Source organism: Rhinolophus sinicus, linkage group LG07, assembly GCF_036562045.2.
Source record: "Rhinolophus sinicus isolate RSC01 linkage group LG07, ASM3656204v1, whole genome shotgun sequence".
In the NCBI taxonomy this organism is placed as follows: Eukaryota; Metazoa; Chordata; class Mammalia; order Chiroptera; family Rhinolophidae; genus Rhinolophus; species Rhinolophus sinicus.
Genome location: NC_133757.1, coordinates 64,363,220 through 64,387,801, shown reverse-complemented (window position 1 = coordinate 64,387,801; position 24,582 = coordinate 64,363,220). Strand labels below are relative to the sequence as shown.

The 24,582-nt window shown below is 42.1% G+C and overlaps 1 protein-coding gene across 1 annotated transcript; it reads left to right on the top strand.

The window, feature by feature from the left end:
* The first annotated feature begins 11,747 nt into the window (after positions 1–11,747).
* Positions 11,748–24,251, top strand: NCOA4 (nuclear receptor coactivator 4). Its single transcript, XM_074337274.1, has 10 exons — positions 11,748–11,955; positions 12,443–12,594; positions 14,224–14,364; positions 14,552–14,640; positions 14,936–15,044; positions 15,896–15,985; positions 16,530–16,673; positions 20,544–21,548; positions 21,963–22,103; positions 22,422–24,251. The coding sequence occupies exons 1-10, from the start codon at positions 11,898–11,900 to the stop codon at positions 22,425–22,427; spliced, it is 1,935 nt and encodes a 644-aa protein (XP_074193375.1). The 5' UTR covers positions 11,748–11,897; the 3' UTR covers positions 22,428–24,251.
* The last annotated feature ends 331 nt before the right edge of the window (positions 24,252–24,582 follow it).

The window sequence follows — 24,582 nt, the reverse complement described above, 5'->3', positions numbered from 1 at the left end:
TCAGAGCTCGGGAAAGAATGTGCGCCTGCGCCCTGCACCCTCTGGAGGGCAGACTGCGCCTTGGGCTGACACCCCGCGGAGAGCTCGCGAGATTATCAGACGTGTGGCGTGAGGTGTGGGTGGAAGGTTGCGCTCTCGCGAGAACTCTGCCATTGGGCCCTTGGTTTGTGTCAGGTTGTGTCTCTCCGAGGAAGGTCCCCTCGGATTGCCCCCTCGGATTGCCGGGAGTTGCACTTGGAGCTGGTAAGAACGGGCTGGCGTGCCCCCTTCGGAGCCTCGGGCTGGTCTGAGGACCATGACTGCTTGCCTGACGGGCTTGGGCCTGCTTTGTGGGGCTAGTTTCTCCTTCGACTCGCCCGGCTCGTGGGCCACCTTCTGCCTGCCCTCTCCCCGGCCATCCACACTCTCGGCCTGGGGCCACCTCCTCCTGTCTGCCGCCTTCCCTCCGGCCCCGGGTGTGACAGCTCCATGTCACAGCGTCTCTTGGAGTGAGGAAGGGCCGGTTTCTAGAACGGGCCCAGAGTATATGCATTCTTAGCCTGTTGGGTGGAAACGCTAAGAAGACAATGTTTTTTCGGCCTCATGTGCCAACGTAGCTTGATTATCTCCTTTTTTACAGATGAGAAGAGCGTGGCTTGCTCACTCACTGATTCATTCCCCCCAACAATCATTTATTCAGTGCCTATGTGTTCAGGGTGTTGAGGATATAGCAATGAAAAAAATGGACACAGTCCTGTTTTCATGGAGCTAATTACTATGTCAGGGATAATAAATATAGTCTTATGTGCCACGTGGTGTAACATGGGATGATGTGACCAAGAATGGCAGAAGTCAGACTCCTAGGGTTTATCTGACTGCAAAGAGCTTTTTTCACTGTACCATTTTGTATTGTTTTCTAATCACGGTAAGGTACACCATAGCGTAACTGTTTCCACCACCCACTTGGTAATTTGGAAATATGAGACTCTTGAGTTACTTCCTGGGGTGAGGATGGGGATGTAATCATAGTTGGCTCACTTCTGCAGTGGGGTTCTAGTGTGACATTTCTGAACTTTAAATAACATCAGACCCTTGGAGGAAGACTTACCCATTGCCCAGATGCTACAGTGGAGGTGGGCTACATGTATTTTGTGGCTTAGGCAAGTTACTTGGTACGCGCTTTCCAAGGTTTGCTAGCTTATGGATTTGTAAGTGAGATAATATATGTAAAATCTAGCACAGTAACATTTCTTTTTTATTTCTCCTTCCGTCTCTTCTGTGGAACTTTTGTTCTTGGGTCCCTAAGGAAAATCCTAGAGGTTTAAAGTTTTATGATAGTTTGTGTCCTCTACAGTTACATTATTAATTTGGGGCAAACAAGTATTTCAAAAGTGGGAAAGCATGGAGAGCTGTGTAAGGAAAGGAAGATGTGATTTTCAAAGGAGGAGGAGATATTTTAGAATTACATAGGACTTCCCACCCCACCCGCCTTCATCAAATCAGCTTAGCTGTGCCAGAATCTCGGGAACCTATGTAGGGGCTTCATAAAACTGCACAGGATATTCTTATACATCCTTCCCACAACCTGAGAGCCACTTAGCAAGTGTTTTATAGTTTCCCTCATAGAGTAAGTGTGAGCATACTGGAAGACATTCAGAGCCATTCATTGTTGCTGCTGATGGACTTTTAAATTTGTCTCTTGTTTCATAGAACTAGTATTTTCTGCTAGATTTTTGGTGCATCAGTGGCATAAATTCTCTAGATGGCAAGTTCACCATTATGTCCTAAGGGACCCTCATGGTACATGTCAGCTTAGGTACTCAATAAATATCTGTTGAATGAATACATAAAGCCTTAATAACTAAATGTAATAATTTGGTTCAGTGAAGGAATGAATAGCTTACAAAACAGGTTAAAATATTTTGTTTGTCTGCTTGGTCATAGATAAGATGTTAAGTCTTTTAATACTTGGATGATTACAGATTTCATAAGAACATAATCTTGGGTATATGGTGACTTTTATTTTGTCATTATTGCTAGTCCCCCAAGCTTTAGAAGAGGGAAAATATTTTATCAGTTGTTTACTTATGTGGGGGAAAAACCACAAGATGTTTACCATATAAAATCGGGATAAAGTGGTATTATTACTGTGATGGCAGATCAATAACATGTTTTTCTATCCTTGACTATATTATGGTGAGAAGTTTCAAGTTGAAGATAGGGCAGGGCCCCCATTCTGAAAGCCTACTAAACTTCTGTGGTGTCAGCTGGAATTTCTGTGGTACTGCAAAATCTGAGAAAAAAAATCCAGAGGTGGCTGTAAATACAGCACTATTTCCCATTTTACTGACAAACATGCTGGTGCTTGTGGATCTGTTTAGCTGAGCTTTGAAGGGTCTAGCGTCAGGAAAGACACTTTATCTCTGCGTCTTTCTTGGAATCATGGTTTCAGTGGCAATATCTTTGCCAGTTTTGTCTTGTTTGAAAGAAAACTAAAAGTAATGCTAGAAACATTTCCACGTTTGAAAAACCTTCCTGAAATAATGCAGGCCTTAGTGGGACATCAAGTTGATTATCTGTGTTTAAAGCAGAACTATACCTTACTTATTGCAGCTGGTCTTAATTTAAGCATTTGTTTATCATTTATTCATTCATTTATCAAACATGCATTAAGCCTCTGTTGAGTTTAGGACCACAGCATTGCATACCTCCAAGGACACCATTCTCTTTGTGTCAATGCAATAGAGCACATGGACTATGAAAGGGGTTGGTAATACCAACATACCGATACCAGGCTGTCTATTCAGCATTAGGTGTACAAAGCCAAATAATATATGGTCTCTTCTCTTGGGGAGCTCTCAGGCTAAGGAAGCAGACATGTGACAATAAGGGTAACGTGTTACAGGTGTCATGCTGGAAACCTGTGAGATTACAGTGGGCCCAGAGGACGCAGCAACTAACTTGATTGACCAAAACTATTGAGGGACGGGTGCTTGGTCAGGAAATGCTTAGTAGTGTCTGTGACTTGAGCATAGTCAGAAAAGTGACAGATGGGGAGAAAGGAAGGAACTGACATTGCTGGCAGAGAAAGCTGGGAGACCAAGCTGGACAAGGTGAACCAGCCTGGACGACGCACGAGACAGCTGTCTGGCAGATCATGGTGTTGGTGGCTGCTCTGGGGAGAATGCAGGAGTCAGGCTGAAGCCAGAAAATAGAGACCTTTATTGTCTTTATAAGAAATTTGGACTTCATCCTGTAGGCAAGTGTGGAACCATTGGAGAGTTACTGTTTACGCTGTCTTTAGATGACATGATCTGGTAGGAAATGGATGGTTCTTTTGTTCTGAGACAGTAAAAATCTTGAAGCAAAAGAGAGGTAAAATGCTTCATGAATTTTCCCCCTTTAGTACCTAAACATTTTATAAAGCTCCAAGGGCAAATAATTCAGCTTAAGGGAGTAAAGAGATGCCTGCCAAGTGGTATGAATGCAGAATTCTGATCGATTTTTATGATTTTTCCCAGTCTTTTTATGTTTATGTAATATTTAATAAATCACGTCATTATAGTAACAGCTAATGCTGGCATAAGCTGATAGAATAAACACTGACTCCCAATAATTGTGTAACTCAGTGGAAATTCAAGGGAGGGAGAGCTGGAACATGTTGTGTGCTGAAGCTTTGGTCAGGATCTTTTGATGAGGACCATCCACACCAAGTTTCAGCTGTATTTACGTTATGACTATTTTATAGGGGCACATAAAAGATGAAAGTTCTTGGCATCAGTTATATTTTAACAGACTGAAAATTCCTCCTTTCTAGCCATTGACTTAAAGTACAAAGGGCCATAAAATTTTAACTTTTAGAGGTATGTCTAGTGTTTTTTTGTACACTCACAAAATGTGTTATCTAATATTTTGAATTAAGAGTGAAATTGTTTTCTCATTATTTTTGGTAATGAATATCTGAAACGGGATCCCAGAAACTGTGCATAACAGATAAAGCAGGCACCTCCAATAACTATTCATCTGAAATCTGAAGGATGCTTAATTGTGGGTGATGGCCTTTAGTGTTACCGGTTTTTTTGTCATGTGGTTTTGCTTTATTAACTATTACTATTTACAAAATAGGTTCATGTGCAAAGACAAGAGCAAGTATTTCACATTTAAAAAATTAATTGAAAGGGAATGACAGTGCTGTCTATATTTTGTCTTCTGGTCTGATTGGATATGCAGACTATAGGGATTATTTTTGGAGAAAGGGGAACCAAACTAGAAGTGCCATGAACATGATAATCAGACAGGAAGCACTGTGTGCCAGGCAGTGTCCTAAACATTTTACATATATTAATTCATATAATTCTCTTTGAGTTTTTTCCATTATTGTCTCCATTTTGTAGATAGGAAACTGGGGCATATATTGGTTAACTGACGTTAACAGCATCTAAGAGGCAGAGCCAGGTCTAGTTCCAGAGGCCATTCTCTTCACTACTGTGTATTACTGACTGTCCAGGTAGGGCTCTCAATTTTACTTGTGTACTCTCAGCCGAGAATGGTGCTTGGCATTTGGTAAGTGCTCAGTTAACTTTTGTTGAATGAAAAGCATCCATGAGTGTTGAAGCATAACTGAACTGAGGCCATGGCAGGGGGGGCAGGGTGCGACAGGGGGAGAGAGAGAGAGGGAGGGAGGGAGGGGGAGGGAGAGAGAGAGAGAGAGAGAGACACACACACACACACACACACACACACACACACACACGGGGTGGGGGTGGGGCAATAGTTAGAGGTGTGTCAAGGATGTGAGGTGTCTGACAGCCCGAAACAAAAGCCCAGGGCTGAACCCCAGCTGGGCTGACAGTGGTCATCTTGGAGTGATAAGGTATCGGCCAGCAAGATTCCAATAATGTTATAACTCGGTAAACCTGACTGCCCCACGTTTGTTATTCCTCTGTAGTGATTAGCAGCAAAATCCTTAAATCATAGACGTCTTGACGATTTGCGGCTTGGAAGGGGTGCACAGAGGCTAAACGCTGGAGCAGGTAGGCCGAAGAGAGGCTGGAGAGGAGGAGCCCCTGGCTCCCGTCGGGGCTTCGGGAGCCCAAGCAGGACGGACGCACGTCCGCGCCTCGCGGGAGGTTAGGGACCTGGGGCGGCCGGGAGGGCGGAGTGCATGCCCGAGTGGGCGGAACCTCCAGCACCGCCGCGACGTGCGCGCTCCCACCCTCTTCGTTGCCGCCCGTGGCGTGAGCGGATCGGGGCGGGGCGTAGTCCGTGCGCTTGGGGACCTTCACCTAGGGCCTGCATAAAGCAGCCTCAGGCTTGCAGAGCAGCGTGCGCGGCGGGGATCTGGCCTTCGAGGTACGTGGGGCAGCCCAGGGCCGCAACGGAGCCCTCCGGGTCAGCTGGCCGGCGGGGCCCTGCCGCCGCGCTGCGCGCATGCGTAGTGAGCGGTGACCGTGCCAGCTCGGAAGCCGAGCGTGAACGCGCGGCTGCGGCTTCCAGGGACCTAGGCTTTGCAGGGTGACTGTTCTCTTAGAAAGTGTTGGAGAACCTGGAGAGTCGCATGAGTCACTGTTGCTTTGAACTAGAAAAGCCTTGCTTAGCGTTAGATGGTAAAGACCAACTTTGTGGTCAGTTTTCGGTGACTGCTTCGGAAAGTTGAAGTGCTGGGATTGATTGCTCATACTTGTATAAAGGTAGGCAAATCTGAGCGCAGTAAGCTCTGAAGTGCTAAACAATCTTAAAATATGCTCTCGTGGTTTTATTATTGCTTTGCTTTGTTTAAGTCTCTTCAGGCATTCTCCTTTATTTGCGTGGTTTTAAAAAATTTACGGAGAATCACATCCTGAATTTCAGAAATTAGTCTTGATAAAGAACTAAAAGTGGGCTAGGATAAGATACATGTAATCTTCGAGTTAATTAATATATTAAAAAACTTTTTATTTTTTTAACTGAAAGAGCGTGTGAAAGAAAAAAATGTCTCAAGGTAAAATTGAATGGAATAATTGTTTCATAATTTTTTTCCTGAAAATTTGTACATATGGTCTAGTATATTTCCTAATCCAAGATAACGAAATTGGCAGTTAGTATTTCGAATTTAGTAATCCAGAGAACACATAGGTATTCTGTGGATTGGTTTTTAAGGGCTTGGGTTTCTAGCAATGATTTGGATGCCAAGAAAATAAATAAAAACTGGACCTTTTTTTTTTTTTTGATAGGCGGAGCAGCTGGGAAATGGGACAAACAGTGAGAGCTAGAAGCTGCAATTTTAGATATGATCTGGTCTGCCTTCTGAAATTCAGGCAGACAGATGCTACAGATGTGGGATCAAAACCCAGGGAGGGTTCTTGCTCGTGTTCTTCATACTTGGCACTGCTGCTTGGCAGTGTTTTGTTTATTCTTCCATGTAAAGATAGTTTATTTTATTAGCATTGCCCAGGGAAGAAGGTTCTGAAAAATTGTCATAATTTATTGAGGACTATGAAAATGATCTGAGAATCTTAATGGAAGATATTCCAATAGTAACCCAAATGTTATTATTTGAATGTTAATTGGAATGATAATTCTGGAATGTTAATTTTAAACTCTAGTGTTGGCAAATAAAAATAATTTATGAGTGATAATGAACTAAAGGAAGAACAAGCTGGACAGAGAGAGAGAACCCAGGACTAGACCTTAGGGACCCAAATCTACCTGTTAGGCTGTGGCCCTTTAGATGTGTCATGTAAACTATCTGGGCCTTGGTGGCTTCATCTATAAAATGAGAGTAGTGTACTAAAGAGATGGTCAAGTTTTTTTCAACTTCAGATTGTGGTTTGTGTTGGTCACAAGAGGGTCATAGCTCTTTGGAAATTTTATGGTTAAACCATATGATGATGACTTAGCTTTATTTGTGGTTAGTTGCTCAATTCTGTTTCCATGATCTTCAGACTTGATAACTAGATTTGTGCAAAGCATTGTGCAAATATGGCAAATACAGTTTGTAGAGCTCCTCTTTGAGGAAAGCTCCAGGTTCTCCTGGAGCTTTATTTATTTATTTGAGGGGTATGTGTTTTTTCCTCCTCCCTCCCCCAAAGCCTAGATGCAGGCTTTGCCCTTTTTTAGAAAGGACTTAAACTTTTAACTTTGTCTCAAAAAATTGCCTTTAAGGCAATTCTCTTTGGACAGTGGCAGGGCAGTAGTTTTGATGGTAAAGGTGAATATGGAAAGACATTTTTGGTAGTCTTTCATTGATTTGACTTTTAGAATTAGAGCTGATTTGGTCCAGTCTTTTTACAGGTAAGAAAACAGGCAAAAGTGTGCATACTTGGTTTAGACTATTGAGTTAATAAATGGCTACATGATTGTAAGTAAGGGCTTCATCACTTCAAAGCTTTCTTTGGCATCAGTGTTCCTTTCTATAGTCCAAAGGTGGAGGCGGTTCGTAAGGTCCCTATAACTCCTTTAACTCAGCTAAACCGAATAACATAACAACTACAGGGTTAAAAAGTACACGGGCTGGATTAAGTATTTATAGGCAGAAATGTCACACTTTAACTTCACTGCAGCCCCTTGTAGCTGCTGTCATTTTCTCCAAGGGAAATTGATGTGGGAGAAGTTAAGTAATTAGTTCATGGATCTCAAGCTTGCAGATGCAGTTGGAATTCTGGTTTGTCAGACCGCAGAGTAATCTCTTAACCATCATGCTCGCTACACTGGCACTTGAACCTGAAACAGTGGTGAACTGTTGAAAGTGGCCATGTGAACTGGTTACCTCACACAGGCCTCTGGATGTGGCATTTCGTAGCTAGCTCAGGCTTCACCTCACTGTCCTTTGAGTTCACCAGTGTAGTGGAGTTTTTGTTTTTTGCCCTGAGGGCTTCCTCCTCTCTGCAGTACAAGAGGACAAGCTTTCCACACCTCTCTTCCTGGGATCTAGGCTTTGGAAGCTGACTGGTGAAGGAGGAGGAGGTGCAGAGCCAAGGGCAACAAAGGGACAAGCACCCTGGGACTGGCCACAGTGAAATGAAACACATTTCCTTAGTGGCTGACAAATGGGCTCTAAAGACCTTATTCTAACAAGATGACTGTTTTGAAGGATGATACTCATTTTAATTTGAAAACCTGATTAGTATGTGGGGAAAAATCAGTTTTGTAACTTTTAAATCTCACCCTACCTTCTGTTCATAGCTGATAAGAGGAAATTTCAATTTGTGTACTTTTGCCATGTTCTACTCTTGTTAGGCAGTTATATAGTACATGTGATTGAATTGAGAAGAGTTACTACTTTAGGGATCTAGTAATACAGTCATCACTGTGTGCATTTGAATTTGTCTTCTACATGGTCTAGAGCTCTGGGGTTTTGACTTTGTGAAGCAACATTTTAATTTTTTGATTACATTTTCCACTGTGCCAGGAGGACTGCATGTGGCAGGCTACTGTTCTGCTGAAAGCTGGCTTCTCTGAGGTCATTGCCTTCTGGACTGTTGGGAAGTTCTTTCATATACTGCCTCAGATAACCCCTCCCCCCCCCCCCCCACACACACACACACATACTTTGGGTTATTCTAAACAAGGTTAATTCTTGTATTTGACACATCTCCAGAAATTTGAGAATAGTAATCATGTCCTCCCAGAGACTTCTCTTATCAAGGTTAAACAGCCTCCCTTCTGGAGAAGGTTTTCATAGTTTTGAGGCCTCTTTCCCATTTCTAAATGCTTCTTTCTAAAATGTGTTATTCAGAAGGAAATTCCAAATTTAGTCTGATAAACATGGAACAGATTAGTCCTGTGATAAATGCTGTACTTTTAATCAATTCCGTCCAATAGTGTGTAAGTTGTATTTTCCTCAGAGCCAGAATACTGATAACTCATATACAGCGTCCTTTCAATTAAAAATCTCCATCCTTTTAAAAATTTATTCTCTTCCACTTTGTTCCACCACATTCATGTTAAAAAAATTTACATTTGATAAAATACAACCTCTTGTCGAGATTATTTTGGAATCTGTTGCTTTCACAGACTCATGTTATCTCCAACTTTAATGTCTGTCTACCAAGTTTTCTTCCAAGTCATTAGGGAAAACAGTTGAGTAACTGGGAAAAACAGGGACATACCTCTAAAAACTTACAGTCTGGCTTCAGTCCATTATCCTTTGAGTACTTTGTAAAAATAATCTTCGGATTCAATTTAGTTGTACTTCATTTTAGCCCATATTCACTTTTTCCACAAAGGTAGGTGCAGCCTTGTCACAGTCCTGTTGTCCAGGTATATCGTCTACAACGTGACATTGACTGGCCAGTTTCGTAAAACGATCCAGGGGGTACATCACTTTGGTGACACAGGGCTTAGGGAACCCATGCTGGCTACAGTGATCACTGCTTTCGTTTTCTACGTGTTTAGAGATCGTCTTTGATTTTAGATCTACCCAGGATCTACAGCAGCGGCTTCTGTCAAGCTTTACTTCATTGCAGCTGTGACACTCTTCTATCCCAGTCTCCTGTCATTATATCTTTGATTATGTGCTGTTCTATCCACTTCTATTTCTTGTCTCTCTAAAGCTGAGCTTGTTAGAGAACTCTCTGTAGTTTCCCACACTAATTTCTGTACCTCCCTTATATCAGAATCCTATGAAACTATTCTGTTAGCTTCCTAGCTATGAGGCCATCTCTACATTGTTTCTAAATTAAAAACAAACAACAACAACAAAAAAACCACTGAAAAAAGAAAAGAGAAAATAAACGAAAATTCCATCTTCTGGAAAAATTTCGGTAAATGCCAGATCTAAGCAACGTTCTAAACTCTGTTTATTGAGTTTTTATTTTTTTTTTTTTGTTGGCAGCTTTTTTCAAAAGTAATTATGGATGCTTTAGACCTTTTAGTCTTCACCTCTAAATCTGTAAAACAAGAACACATGTCCTCTGTGACTTCATGTGTGTTATAAATAGAAAGAAACTTACACTCTAGTGTTCTTTTAACTTTTTGGAGGCTGTATGCCTTATTGATTTCAGAAAAATTAGTGTTATTTTTTTTCCAGAAATATCTGTTCCCATGTAAAGTGCTACTAAAGCAGATTCATAGACTCTTACGGCAGGAACACAGTGGTGGGCAGGGAGGGGGAGGCAGTATTTATGAAGGATACACTGTCATGCTGGAGACCCTGCTCGCTGCGCCATGTGTCGTGCAGGGCGGCCTGTGGGGTCTCTGCTCCCGCTCCCCATACAAGAACGCAGGATATGGTGAGGCCAAAAAGGAACACCCACGGAGCCATAGTTAGGGGAGTCATACCACTATATTCTCTCTGGCGGCTCTATACTCTCAATGGAGGCTGGATACACACTGTCCGCAAACCGCCATCCACACTTGGCAGCCCAGCCACCATCTTCTTGCTAGCCCCCATTCTTTCTCTCTTCCCTCTTCTCTCTCCCTCCTCGTAGCCACAGCAGTTATATTGTGGCCAATGGCTCACTGGTTACAGCTGACGGCCAACTAGCCACAGCTGATGGCCATGCAATCACAGTTGGCCATTTACTACCTGAGCCAGCACCTGTCTATGTGAGGCCGAGAGCCTGGAAACTACTCTCTGGGGCTCCGCCCCCACACTCCACCCCTACAGGCTCTCGCCTCACAATCTACGCGACAAGCGTCTTCCATGAGGGACCTGTGCGAGGAGCCTGGGGTGAATGCAATATCCTGGACACAGCCAGGCTCTCTGGGCACAGCCAGGGTTTCTCAGGGCACCACCAGTGCTTCTGGGCACGGCCAGACTTCCTGGACTTCTTAGGGTACCACCTGTCTTCCCGGACACAGCCAGGGTTTCTCAGGGCACCACCAGTACTCCTGGGCACTGCCAGACTTCCTGGACTTCTTAGGGTACCACCTGTCTTCCCGGACACAGCCAGGGTTTCTCAGGGCACCACCAGTACTCCTGGGCACAGCCAGACTTCCTGGACTTCTTAGGGTACCACCTGTCTTCCCGGACACAGCCAGGGTTTCTCAGGGCACCACCAGTACTCCTGGGCACAGCCAGACTTCCTGGACTTCTTAGGGTACCACTAGTTTCCCCGGGCACAGCTAGGATTTCTCAGGGCACTGCCACTTTCTCTGGGAACAGCCACACTTCCTGGACACAGCCAGGGCTTTCAGGGCACTGCCACTCTCTCTGGGAACAGCCACACTTCCTGGACACAGCCAGGGTACCTTCAGGGCTCAGCCAGACTTCCTGGACTCAGCCAGGGCTCTCAGGGCACTGCCACTCTCTCTGGGAACAGCCCGACTTCCTGGGCACAGCCAGGGTATCTTCAGGGCTCAGCCAGACCTCTCAGCGCACTGCCACTCTCTCTGTGCCTCTCAGGGTACCCTGCTGGAACAACAGCGACTCACAAGGTGCTTACATATTCTCAATGGCGGCCAGTCAAGAGACAAAAGCAAATATCCCCCAGTTCCACTAACAACAGTTCCCAAACAAACAGTCAAGCGGTCCAGTAAATTAGGGATGGAAGGCAATTCCCCATAGTCCATAGTCATTCATTCACCAGGGCTGTCCTGGGGGTGAGGGACGACCTTGACCTCACCCTCAGCTCCCACGGAGGACTCAGCAAGCGTTACCTCCTGGGACTACAAGTCCTGCATCCGGGCTGCCTGAGCAGGAACTTCCCCGGCCCACAGGGCTGCAACGACCTTCACTTTCTCCGGCCTGTGCTGGTTGGGGAACCGTCCACATCTTTCCACCTCTCCACGGGGCTCCATCTCTCCAGCAGCTGCATGGCTTTTCCTGTGCCAGTGGGAGAACCGTCCACGTCTTCCCACCCCTCCACGGGGGTCCAGCTCTCCGGCAGCTGCTCCTCCTGGTCTTCCTGAGACTGAGTGTTCATACGCACAAACTGCTCCACCGTCCTTTGGAGAGCTTTGGCCGGCACCATACCCTGCTCGCTGCGCCATTTGTCATGCGGGAGACCCTGCTCGGTCTCTGCTCCCGCTCCCCATACAAGAACGCAGGACATGGTGAGGCCAAAAAGGAACACCCACGGAGCCATAGGTAGGGGAGTCATACCACTATATTCTCTCTGGCGGCACTATACTCTCACTGGAGGCTGGATCCACACTGTCCGCAAACCGCCATCCACGCTTGCCAGCCCAGCCGCCATCTTCTTGCTAGCCCCCATTCTTCCTCTCCTCTCTTCCTTCTCTTCGTAGCCACAGCAGTTATATTGTGGCCAATGGCTCACTGGTTACAGCTGACGGCCAACTAGCCACAGCTGATGGCCATGCAATCACAGTTGGCCATTTACTACCTGAGCCAGCACCTGTCTATGTGAGGCCGAGAGCCTGGAAACTACTCTCTGGGGCTCCGCCCCCACATACACTATGTGCCAGGTCCTCTGCTGGAAGTGATCAAAGTGCTAGTAACTGGGAGCTGGTTGTAACGATCATTTGGTGGTTTTGGGTTGTAATGATGGTGCAATTTGGATTGTTCTTTTTTCTTTTAAAGGAGCAGCGAGCAGAATGAGTACTTCCCAGGACCAGAATGGCTCCAGTGCTAGAGAACCCCTTTGGAGGTGTTGTGATGCACGGAGGGACTTGGAGCTTGCTATTGGTGGAGTTCTCCGGGCTGAACAGCAAATTAAAGACAACTTGCGAGAGGTAGGATGTGTGCTTTTCACTTGGCCTTGTCGGGACTTAGCACAAGGATGGTTAGAGTATGGCTGCGGGCTTGGCTCTCTGTGCCAACCAAGGAGTTTCACCCCAGGCCTTGCATGGTCTGCTGACAATGGTGATGCCTTTGATTCCAAAGGGCAGCAAAGCACTTGTTAGAAGGGTCTGGAAAACCTTGTACCACCTAGGAGAATTAACTTTCTTTTTTTTTTTTTTTTGCTTTAACAAAATTTACTCCAACTTCTGTATCTAGCTACAGACATGTTTCAAAAACAAAGCAGCAGACACACAAACTGTTAACGCAGGACTTACAATGCTTAAAACATGTTATGCGGTGTTTCATGTTTTGCTCACGTTGACTGACAGATTCAAAAATTAATCCAAAGGCTGAGCAGCATCACACCTTCATTTTCTGGGATGGCTTCTATCGTGTGTCCTAGAGAAAGCGAGAGCTTTTGAGGGTTAACACATTGTGTTCAGTTTAGTTCAACAGACAGCACTTGACCCATAACAGGGGCTCACGAAATTGTTTGGGACTCATATCCGCCGCTCCCGGTCCGGAGGGGCGTCTACACTAGTGGCCCCAGGCTGTTGCTGCGAGAATTAGTTTTCTAATGTGATTTTGATTGCTCCTCAGTATGGCCTCTGTGCCAAGCTCTGCCATCAATACAGAAATAGCAAAATGAATGAGCAGTATACTGCTGAGTTATGTCCTTGATGCATAAAGAATGGCACAGCAGCCTGACCTTTGCCATCTTTTAACCTGGTGGTAGCATGGTTTTGGTGGTGGCCTGGTTCTATAAATGACTTTATCTTAGAACAAGCCAGAATTAAATACGAGTATGTTCATTCCATTGGTTTAATAATATTTTCTTGGTGAGTGGGTAGACCGAATAGCACAACATGACTTTAAAATCCAACCATATTGTACAGAAGAATGTGTTTTAGAATAGTTTCTTAATGGGGATTCTCATTGATAGTATATTGCTGATTTGATTTTTTTCCTTAGGATTTTTATATTTATCTCCCTTTTGAATCACTGTTTATACTTCCAGAAACCTTTAGTTTGTACTTAAACCATCTACTCTAGTGGTCTGTGGCTATTGACATGTAGTGACACATCTATTTACTGAAGTAGCCTACTGTAAACGGATTGCTCGTTTGTAGGGTCAGAAAGAGATAAAGGCTAGCTATTAAGCGAATACTCTTGTCGTACTTAGAAATTTGTGAAACTATAGGTTTTCAAATTATATGGGAAACTGACGGGGATCAGTATTACGAGACATATCCTTGTCTTTTCTCCTGATTATTTTAGGATACCCAACATAAACCTGATCCTCTTAGGAGGAGGGAGAGGTATTGAAGGAGGATTTCAGAGCTGAAGTCTGCCTTTATGGCTGGAATTCTCAAACTGGGCCACTGGGTCTTTGGGACACTAAACCCTGAAATTATAGGCAAAATTTTGAGTATATGCATTTTTCTGGGGAGATGCTCTATAGATGTCATTGGATAACCAAAAGGATTTGTAACCCCCAGAAATTTAAGAACGTCACAGTTCTGTGGGAAACACCATTCTTTGGGCTTGTAACACTAGTGAAACTAATACATGTTTCTTAGGTCAAAGCCCAGATTCACAGCTGCATAAGCCGTCACCTGGAATGCCTTCGAAGCCGTGAGGTGTGGCTATATGAACAGGTAGATCTCATCTATCAGCTTAAAGAGGAGACACTTCAGCAACAGGCCCAGCAGCTCTACTGGGTAAGGCGGCTGCAAGGCTGTATGAAATTGGCTTGAGTATGGTTTCCAGGTTCCGGACAATGTCCTTCCTATAATGTAGCATTAATATAGATCAGATAGAAGTTTAATCTCAGGTGCTGTTTGTTAACTTGAATACACATGGTGCTTTTAGTATCATTGTGGCTAGATGGTTTAATTTTTCTTACAGTTACTGGGCCAGTTCAATTGTCTCATTCATCAACTGGAGTGCACCCAAAACAGGGATCTAGCCAATCAGGTCTCCGCTTGCCTGGAGAGGTAATGGCTCTTTTTGCTTGTTTTGTATTTTGGCTGACTTTGGTGTATTCAAAAAAAGTCAATATTGTAACTCATTGCATGTGTTGGACTTAACTTGACTTCTCTATTCCTGTGATAAGATCATCTTTATATATTTAATATTATACTTGGTACGTGGGTAAGTCATCTACCTTTGTTTGAGAGTCTTAGAAAAGTATGATTGTTTAAAATAATTTACAATTTGGCTTTCGTTTTGGATGAAATTAAAATGGATATTCCTTAAAAGTAGCCAGGTTTTATTTATTTTTTTCTCCAGACTGGGCAGTTTGACCCTCAAACCTGAAGATTCGACCATCCTTCTCTTCGAAGCAGACACAGCGGCCCTGCGTCAGGCCATTACCACGTTTGGGTCCCTCAAGAGCATCGTGAGTAAACATGATCTCAGAGGGCTCTTCGCAGGCCTGCAGCCTCACAGGGGCCTTAAACACATTATATTTGTACTATGAATGCTGACTCTGCTCAGAATTTGGTAAACTTCAGAAATTTCATGTTCTGATTAAGTCTATAGAGCACTGGTCTGGTAGTTCGTGGAATGTGGTATTGTGACTCATGGATAATCTCTAGAATTCATTTTGTGTATGTTTAAATACCTTTGACATATTATAAAATTTATGGCTTAATGGTCTTTCTTTTTTTTTTTTTTAAAGATTTTATTGGGGAAGGGGAACAGGACTTTATTGGGGAACAGTGTGTAGTTCCAGGTTGTTTCCAAGTCAAGTTGTTGTCCATTCAGTCGTAGTTGTGGAGGGTGCAGTTCAGCTCCAGGTCCAGTTGCCATTGTTAGTTGCAGGGGGCGGAGCCCACCATCCCTTGCAGAAGTCAAGGAGTTGAACCGGCAACCTTGTGGTTGAGAGCCCACTGGCCCATGTGAGAACCGAACCAGCAGCTTTCGGCGTTAGGAGCATCGAGCTCCAACCGTCTGAGCCACCAGCCCAGCCCTGAATGGTCTTTAAAGAACCAAACATGGTCTCATTTGGGTCTTGTTAAAGTAGTAATACCAATTCTGGTGACGATATCGTATGACGATAGTTAAGTAGTAGAGAAGTCCCAGATTTGATAACTACTTCGTAGGTCATTGGATTTATTGTAAAGTTTATTCTAATGAAATGGTATTGCTTTGCTTAATAATTTTAAAATTTAGGAATTACAGTTTCACTTTTTTGGGGGATGAAAGTGTAACATTAATAAACACAATTAATTCGTTTTTATTCTACAGCAAATTCCTGAGCACTTGATGGCTCATGCTAGTTCATCAAGTGTTGGGCCCTTCCTGGAGAAAAGAGGCTCTGTGTCATTGCCAGAGCAGGTAAAAATGTCACTTTGTTTCTCATAACTGAGTTATTACTTGACTTGTATTTCTTTTGGGTTTTGACTAGATCAGTTTTTTGCTACTGTTATTTATGAAAAGGCACCAGAGGTAATGAGTTAGTTTATATAATTAAAGGCTTCCCTTGAAACTGAATGTCAAATAGAAATTCAAAGGTTTTATAGGTGTTGAGTAAGAGAGAAAGTAATTGTTATCAATTAGTTCATAAGAAATTGTCAGTAGGTCTCTTGATTGGGTTGGTTCTCTCTTGGGGATCCTTCTCTATATAATGCACAGAGATGATTTACTTCTAAAGGCAATGCAAATATAGGTTTCTAGATGTTTTGAGTTGAGAAGAACCCTGGATATCAGCTATACTCCTTGTTTTATAATTGTGAAAATGGAGGCTTAGGGAAGTCATGTGACTTGTACAAGGTCAGTGGCAAGTTAAGATTAGAGAGCGTGGGTCTCCTGTGTTTCTCGTGAACTTTCTACTGCATTTGACATTGCCTCGTTAAGCAGCAAAATATTATGTGATTAGCAGAAGTCAGCATCCAGTACCCCAGCTGTCCCTCTCAGTGAATGGCTTCTTGGAAGCAAACCTGCCAGTGGTCGTCAGGCTCCTTACACACCCAGCACCAACCTCCAGGACTGGCTCACCCAGAAGCAGACCTTGGAGAATAGTCAGGTGTGTTGCTGCTTTATTGTTTTTGAGGTTGATATAGTAGCAGATGGGGTTAGTTAGTAACTGAGAGTATATGTCTTTGTTTAGTCTTTCGTTCTAGTCTGGAAACATATATTTTTCTATCACAATAGTAACACCTCTTCAGAAGTACAAGCCCATAATTCCAACATGCAGAGACAACCACTGTAATTTTTATGTACTTCATTTTTCTATCCGTACATACACTTTAAAATAATCTTTAGTAAAAGACGAAAGATTTATATGATCTGAAGAGAAACCAGAGTACATACACTTTAAAATAATCATTCTGTAAATCCTGTCTAGGCTAGCAGATAGTTTTCACTAATAGAGCATGAATATATTTCTTCCATAAAATCCTTAGTAGTATATGATATTTCATTGATTGGCTATAACTTCAATTTCATTGTTTTTGGATATAAACAAAGTTCCTCTAAACATCCAGGAGCTAATTATTTGTATACATTCTTGGTTAGCTCCTTAGGAGTAAATTCCTAGAAATTGCATTCCTATATACAATTCTGCATATCCTTTAAGACTTTCGATACATATTGCCAGCCGTGGCTTTCTAGGAAATTGATACTAATTTATAGTCCCACCATCAGAGTATTCAGGGCACTTGCTTCCCTGCAACTTCTCTAATAGTGGCAGTCATACAGAAGGTTTTTTTTTCTGAATTTGACACAAAATAACAATTTTACTTTTGTTTTGAGTTTCGTAGATTACTGATGAACATTTTTCATGTTTATTAGCCTTTTTTGATGACTAGCCTAACCATATCCTTTGCTCATTTTTGTCTTCTTTATTCATAAAGGCATATTATGTAAAACTTACGTCTTTTCTGTCAAATATGCTACACATGATTTCTCCTAGTTTGCCATTAACATTTTTCAGTTTTTTTAAACTGCAGAATTTTTTTTTTTTTTCTTTTCTTTCTTCAGATTTTACTGGGGAAAGGGAACAGTGTGTATTGTATTTCCAGGACTTTATCAGGGGAACAGTATGGTTTTCCCAGGACCCATCAGCTCCAAGTCAAGTTGTTGTCCTTTATTCTTAGTTGTGGAGGGTGCAGCTCGCTCCAAATCCAGTTGCCATTTTCAGTCTAGTTGCAGGGGGCGCAGCCTACCATCCCATGCGGGAGTTGAACCGGCAACCTTGTTAAGAGCTTGCTCTCTAAACAACTGAGCCATCCCGCCACCCAGAAAATTAAAATTTTTATGTACTCATATTTTAATACCACAACAGAGAAATCCCTTGTCTCCTGGCTTTGTATACTTAATTTACAAACACTGGGCAATGCGGTAAATATGCAGTTAGAACGCTTTCATTGTTGAATCCCAAAGCAGTCAGAATGTTCTGGTGAACTGACATTGTGTACTTTTTGTGTAGACTTCTGCTAGAGCCTTCAATTTCTTCAGTAACGTCTGGGGCAACCGAAAGGGCTTGGAAAACTGGCTCCACAAGAGTCAGCAACAATTTCCTGAAAAACCAATTTACCAAAAGTGTACCAGCAATTCTACCACTGATTCCTTTTCTGATATTGAGAAGGTTGGCGATTCAGAGTTTCTTGATGAGGTGGACTTTTCTGATTGGCTGGTGACTCCCCAAGAATCCCATAAGCTGGAAAAGCCCGGGAATGGCAACAGTGAAACCACTGAGAAGTTTAAGCGTTTATTCTACAGCAAATTCCTGAGCACTTGATGGCTCATGCTAGTTCATCAAGTGTTGGGCCCTTCCTGGAGAAAAGAGGCTCTGTGTCATTGCCAGAGCAGGTAAAAATGTCACTTTGTTTCTCATAACTGAGTTATTACTTGACTTGTATTTCTTTTGGGTTTTGACTAGATCAGTTTTTTGCTACTGTTATTTATGAAAAGGCACCAGAGGTAATGAGTTAGTTTATATAATTAAAGGCTTCCCTTGAAACTGAATGTCAAATAGAAATTCAAAGGTTTTATAGGTGTTGAGTAAGAGAAAGTAATTGTTATCAATTAGTTCATAAGAAATTGTCAGTAGGTCTCTTGATTGGGTTGGTTCTCTCTTGGGGATCCTTCTCTATATAATGCACAGAGATGATTTACTTCTAAAGGCAATGCAAATATAGGTTTCTAGATGTTTTGAGTTGAGAAGAACCCTGGAGATCAGCTATACTCCTTGTTTTATAATTGTGAAAATGGAGGCTTAGGGAAGTCATGTGACTTGTACAAGGTCAGTGGCAAGTTAAGATTAGAGAGCGTGGGTCTCCTGTGTTTCTCGTGAACTTTCTACTGCATTTGACATTGCCTCGTTAAGCAGCAAAATATTATGTGATTAGCAGAAGTCAGCATCCAGTACCCCAGCTGTCCCTCTCAGTGAATGGCTTCTTGGAAGCAAACCTGCCAGTGGTCGTCAGGCTCCTTACACACCCAGCACCAACCTCCAGGACTGGCTCACCCAGAAGCAGACCTTGGAGAATAGTCAGGTGTGTTGCTGCTTTATTGTTTTTGAGGTTGATATAGTAGCAGATGGGGTTAGTTAGTAACTGAGAGTATATGTCTTTGTTTAGTCTTTCGTTCTAGTCTGGAAACATATATTTTCTATCACAATAGTAACACCTCTTCAGAAGTACAAGCCCATAATTCCAACATGCAGAGACAACCACTGTAATTTTTATGTACTTCATTTTTCTATCCGTACATACACTTTAAAATAATCTTTAGTAAAAGACGAAAGATTTATACGATCTGAAGAGAAACCAGAGTACATACACTTTAAAATAATCATTCTGTAAATCCTGTCTAGGCTAGCAGATAGTTTTCACTAATAGAGCATGAATATATTTCTTCCATAAAATCCTTAGTAGTATATGATATTTCATTGATTGGCTATAACTTCAATTTCATTGTTTTTGGATATAAACAAAGTTCCTCTAAACATCCAGGAGCTAATTATTTGTATACATTCTTGGTTAGCTCCTTAGGAGTAAATTCCTAGAAATTGCATTCCTATATACAATTCTGCATATCCTTTAAGACTTTCGATACATATTGCCAGCCGTGGCTTTCTAGGAAATTGATACTAATTTATAGTCCCACCATCAGAGTATTCAGGGCACTTGCTTCCCTGCAACTTCTCTAATAGTGGCAGTCATACAGAAGGGTTTTTTTTCTGAATTTGACACAAAATAACAATTTTACTTTTGTTTTGAGTTTCGTAGATTACTGATGAACATTTTTCATGTTTATTAGCCTTTTTTGATGACTAGCCTAACCATATCCTTTGCTCATTTTTGTCTTCTTTATTCATAAAGGCATATTATGTAAAACTTACGTCTTTTCTGTCAAATATGCTACACATGATTTCTCCTAGTTTGCCATTAACATTTTTCAGTTTTTTTAAACTGCAGAATTTTTTTTTTTTTCTTTCTTCAGATTTTACTGGGGAAAGGGAACAGTGTGTATTGTATTTCCAGGACTTTATCAGGGGAACAGTATGGTTTTCCCAGGACCCATCAGCTCCAAGTCAAGTTGTTGTCCTTTATTCTTAGTTGTGGAGGGTGCAGCTCGCTCCAAATCCAGTTGCCATTTTCAGTCTAGTTGCAGGGGGCGCGGCCTACCATCCCATGCGGGAGTTGAACCGGCAACCTTGTTAAGAGCTTGCTCTCTAAACAACTGAGCCATCCCGCCGCCCAGAAAATTAAAATTTTTATGTACTCATATTTTAATACCACAACAGAGAAATCCCTTGTCTCCTGGCTTTGTATACTTAATTTACAAACACTGGGCAATGCGGTAAATATGCAGTTAGAACGCTTTCATTGTTGAATCCCAAAGCAGTCAGAATGTTCTGGTGAACTGACATTGTGTACTTTTTGTGTAGACTTCTGCTAGAGCCTTCAATTTCTTCAGTAACGTCTGGGGCAACCGAAAGGGCTTGGAAAACTGGCTCCACAAGAGTCAGCAACAATTTCCTGAAAAACCAATTTACCAAAAGTGTACCAGCAATTCTACCACTGATTCCTTTTCTGATATTGAGAAGGTTGGCGATTCAGAGTTTCTTGATGAGGTGGACTTTTCTGATTGGCTGGTGACTCCCCAAGAATCCCATAAGCTGGAAAAGCCCGGGAATGGCAACAGTGAAACCACTGAGAAGTTTAAGCGTTTGTTCCAGGTGTTCCAGGAGTCCTATTGTGTGAATGATTGGCTTCTCAAGCCCGATTCCTGTACCAGTTGTCGGGGCAACCAGCCCAAAGGTGTGGAGATTGAAAACCTGGGCAACCTGAAGTGCCTGAATGACCACATGGAGGCCAGGAAACCCTTGTCCACTCCCAGCATGATTATTGAGGATTGGCTTGTCCAGAACCATCAGGACCCATATAAAGTAGAGGAGGTCTGCAAAGCCAACGAGCCCTGTACAAGCTTTGCCGAGTGTGTGTGTGATGAAAATTGTGAGAAGGAAGCTCTGTGTAAGTGGCTGCTGGAGAAAGAAGGAAAGGATAAAAATGGTGTGCCTGTGGAACCAAAACCTGAAGCTGAGAAATGTATTGGTTCCCTGAGCATGTGGCTCTGTCCTTCCAGAAAAGAGGCAGCAGAACAAGCTAAGGCACCAAAGGCAATGGCTCCTTCTAGAATCGCTGATTCCTTCCACGTCATAAGGAACAGTCCCTTGTCCGAGTGGCTCATCACACCCTCATGCAAAGAAGTGCGTCCCAAGGAAGTGCCTAGTACTGAGGACAGTGCTGGCAAGCAAAACGCTACAAGCCCCGCGGCCTCTTCCTGGTGTCCCTTTAACACAGCTGACTGGGTCTTGCCAGCAAAGAAAACTGGAAACCTCAGCCAGTTATCCTCAGGAGAAGACAAGTGGCTACTTCGAAAGAAGGCCAAGGTGGGCAGACACCAGAATAGCACCATTTGAAATAGGTTTAACAGTTTTGCTTTCTTAATCCCAAAGCTTGCACATGGCCCAGATCCTTAAATGCATTAACTTAAATTTGTCTTAAGTATTAATTTTGGTGCCATGTTAGCAATAGATTGGAGAATTTATGATTATTCAGACTGAAATTTTTGTGCATTTTCCAGGGTCCCAACCCCCACCCTGCAGGAAGAAACCCAGCCAGTTTTGTTGCTAGTTACCAAAAAGATTTAGGGGTAGAGAAAGCAATCATCACCTTTGCTTCTGATTTTTAGAGTGGCCAACATTTACATTATTGAGACCAAACTATTGGGAAAATTATTTGGCAGATAAGTTGGTCTCATGCCTCCCAATTGTCATGTACAAGCCACCCTTTTTGTCTTGCAGGAAGTATTATTTAATTCGCCCCTACAGGAGGAACGTAACTTCCCCCCAGACTGCTATGGCCTTCCAGCAGTTTGTGATCTCTTTGCCTGTATGCAGCTTCAAGTTGATAAAGAAAAGTGGTTGTACCGAACTCCTCTACAGGTGGGTACATGCCACTAGTGAATGTTACAGATTTTACTGCTTATAAATGTTTCGTCTTATATGAGTTTATACATTGCCCATTGAACCATATTCCTATTAATGTAATGTCTATTAGTCAAGTGAGGGTGGGAGAGGGAGATCATAGAATTTCATGTATTTCTTTGAACTTTATAAAAGATAATGTAGCTGTTGGGAGTTTTAAGAGCCTGTGTGGATTCTACTAGCATACTAAGAAATGAGTCAGTACTTTAAGGAGGGGAGAAATTCGCTTTTATGCTACAGTGAAGTGACTTGTTATCTGTGGCCTTTTCTTTCCAGATGTGAAGGAATGGAGTACTCGTCAGGCAACTTTTCTGCAAATTATCACACATCCATGAGCCGAGTGACTACAGCTTGCCAAATCATTGTGTTTCTGGGTCTGAGCAGTCAGCTTAGTTTTTCTTGCCTAATTTTGAACTAGTGAAATATCATCAAATTATGAGTTACTGTGTAAAAGAAAAGGCTGTTTGTTAATGCTGAGGTGATGGTTACTTCTTCCAGAAGCATGAGTTCACCCCTACGCTAGAAACAGCATCCTGGTGGATAGATCTCTCATAAGCCTCCATGGCTCCTTAGCCTGGGTTCTTACTAGCACATTAAAACACTGTAGTTTTCAAAATTAAATAGTTCTATAATCAAGGTGTGTTGGTGTATTGTAAAGCAGTTAACTTCCCTAACCTTTTGATTACCCGTTAATTGCTTCCTTTGCTGTGAGTTTTCTACCTTTAGTGGTGAAAATGATTCTTTTGTTTAATTAATATATAGTATATTTCACACAATTAACCTTAAGAATATAGTGATTTTTTCTTACCAAAATGTGTATCAGCAATTTTTGACATTAATTACGAAACATTTTAGTCCGTATGTCAGAGTCTACATTTTTTTTTTTCTTTTGAAAGAAATTTAGCTACTGCAAATTTTGTCTTTCTTTCCTTTTCTGAATGTTATTGAAGTGTCTAGTGAGCTCTTTTAGAAGGGCTCCGTGTTGCTTCAAGATGGTATTCTGGGTTGTCCTAGCCTCTTTCAATATATTCTGAAGAACTGCAGGCAGAAGAGCCCCAGTGCCAACTAATCAAAGAGCAAAAGGCGACAGGTTGGAATGCAGTACTTGAACTTCACTATCCTACCTAAGGGTTATTGGTGCATCCTGTGTAAATGGAAGCTGAGCTTGACACCTGGTGCTTTTAACGAGGGATAAATTCAGTGTCCTCTCACTGCAAGCACAGCATACCTATACCTCTAAAAGTACAATGCAGTGATGTTTTAGTGAACAGGCTGTTTTGAACACTTGTGCCTTGGGGTGTTTATTGAAGCTTTATGAAAACCATTCATGTTTTCTCAATAACCTTAAAGTCACATCCATGCTTTAAAAAGTTTCTCTGTAGGAGAGAAATGGGATTTATAATGTTTTAAAATACTCTAAGATATAGCTGCTTTCTAGGCCTTTAAACTATTAAGCCACTCAACTTGCCTATATGGTATTGGAAAACTTTTCAGTTTGTGATGTGGTCTAGAAAGCCCTTGTGGGGAACCTTCACGGTCTGGCAGTGTCATTTGCCATACACCTTCATTAGAATTCTTGAACCACAGCCGAAAAAAGCCTATTAATTTTTAGTCACCCCAGACACTATTTAGAACTTGAATAATAAAAGTGGTGGTGGGTAAAAACTTAAGGAGCCTTTCCATTATCTTAGGTTGCAAGAAACTTTGTAGTTTTTGAAGTTTAACACAGTGTATTCCTAAATTTACATTAATCACTATGCTAATGAGTATGTAAAAGTCTTTTGCATCGATGCATTTTGTACCTCCCTCCATTAAAAGCGTAACAGCCATAGTGGACCTGTGTATTTATAAGACTACATTGTCACAAAATATTCGGTCACATTAGATAAATGTGATGACCTTAGGCTAGTTAGTACAGCTGAGAAACATAAAAAATTGTTTTTATATTCAATAAAATATCAATGCTTTATGAATCTTAAATTAGCAAAGAATAGGTGTTATTACTAACTTCAATTTTCAGTCTTTTATTGCAAACTCTTCACATCTACTTTTAATTTTTAATCTCTGTTGCAGATGAAATAATTAAACTTTGTTTTTACTAGAGGACCTCAGGTAAAGTTCAGTGCTTTTCTGCCAAATTCCTTCTTACTAGATGCATCCAAAAAGGCCCTACGTTACTCTTTCCAATCGTAATAACCACCAGTTGTTTAGTATTTATATGTGTAACGTGCAGTGCAGTTTTATTTCATAGATGAGAAAACAGACTGAGAAATAACTTGCCTTATTTCCTTTAACTTTCCCAAGGCTTCCTTTAAAATCTTAAAGCTCTTGTCTACTTCATCTTTTTCTAATTATCCCCAGTAAGGAGACGAGTTAATAGATACAGAATTAAGCACAGACTGTTCTAGCACACTAATGGTATAATGGTTAACCTGAA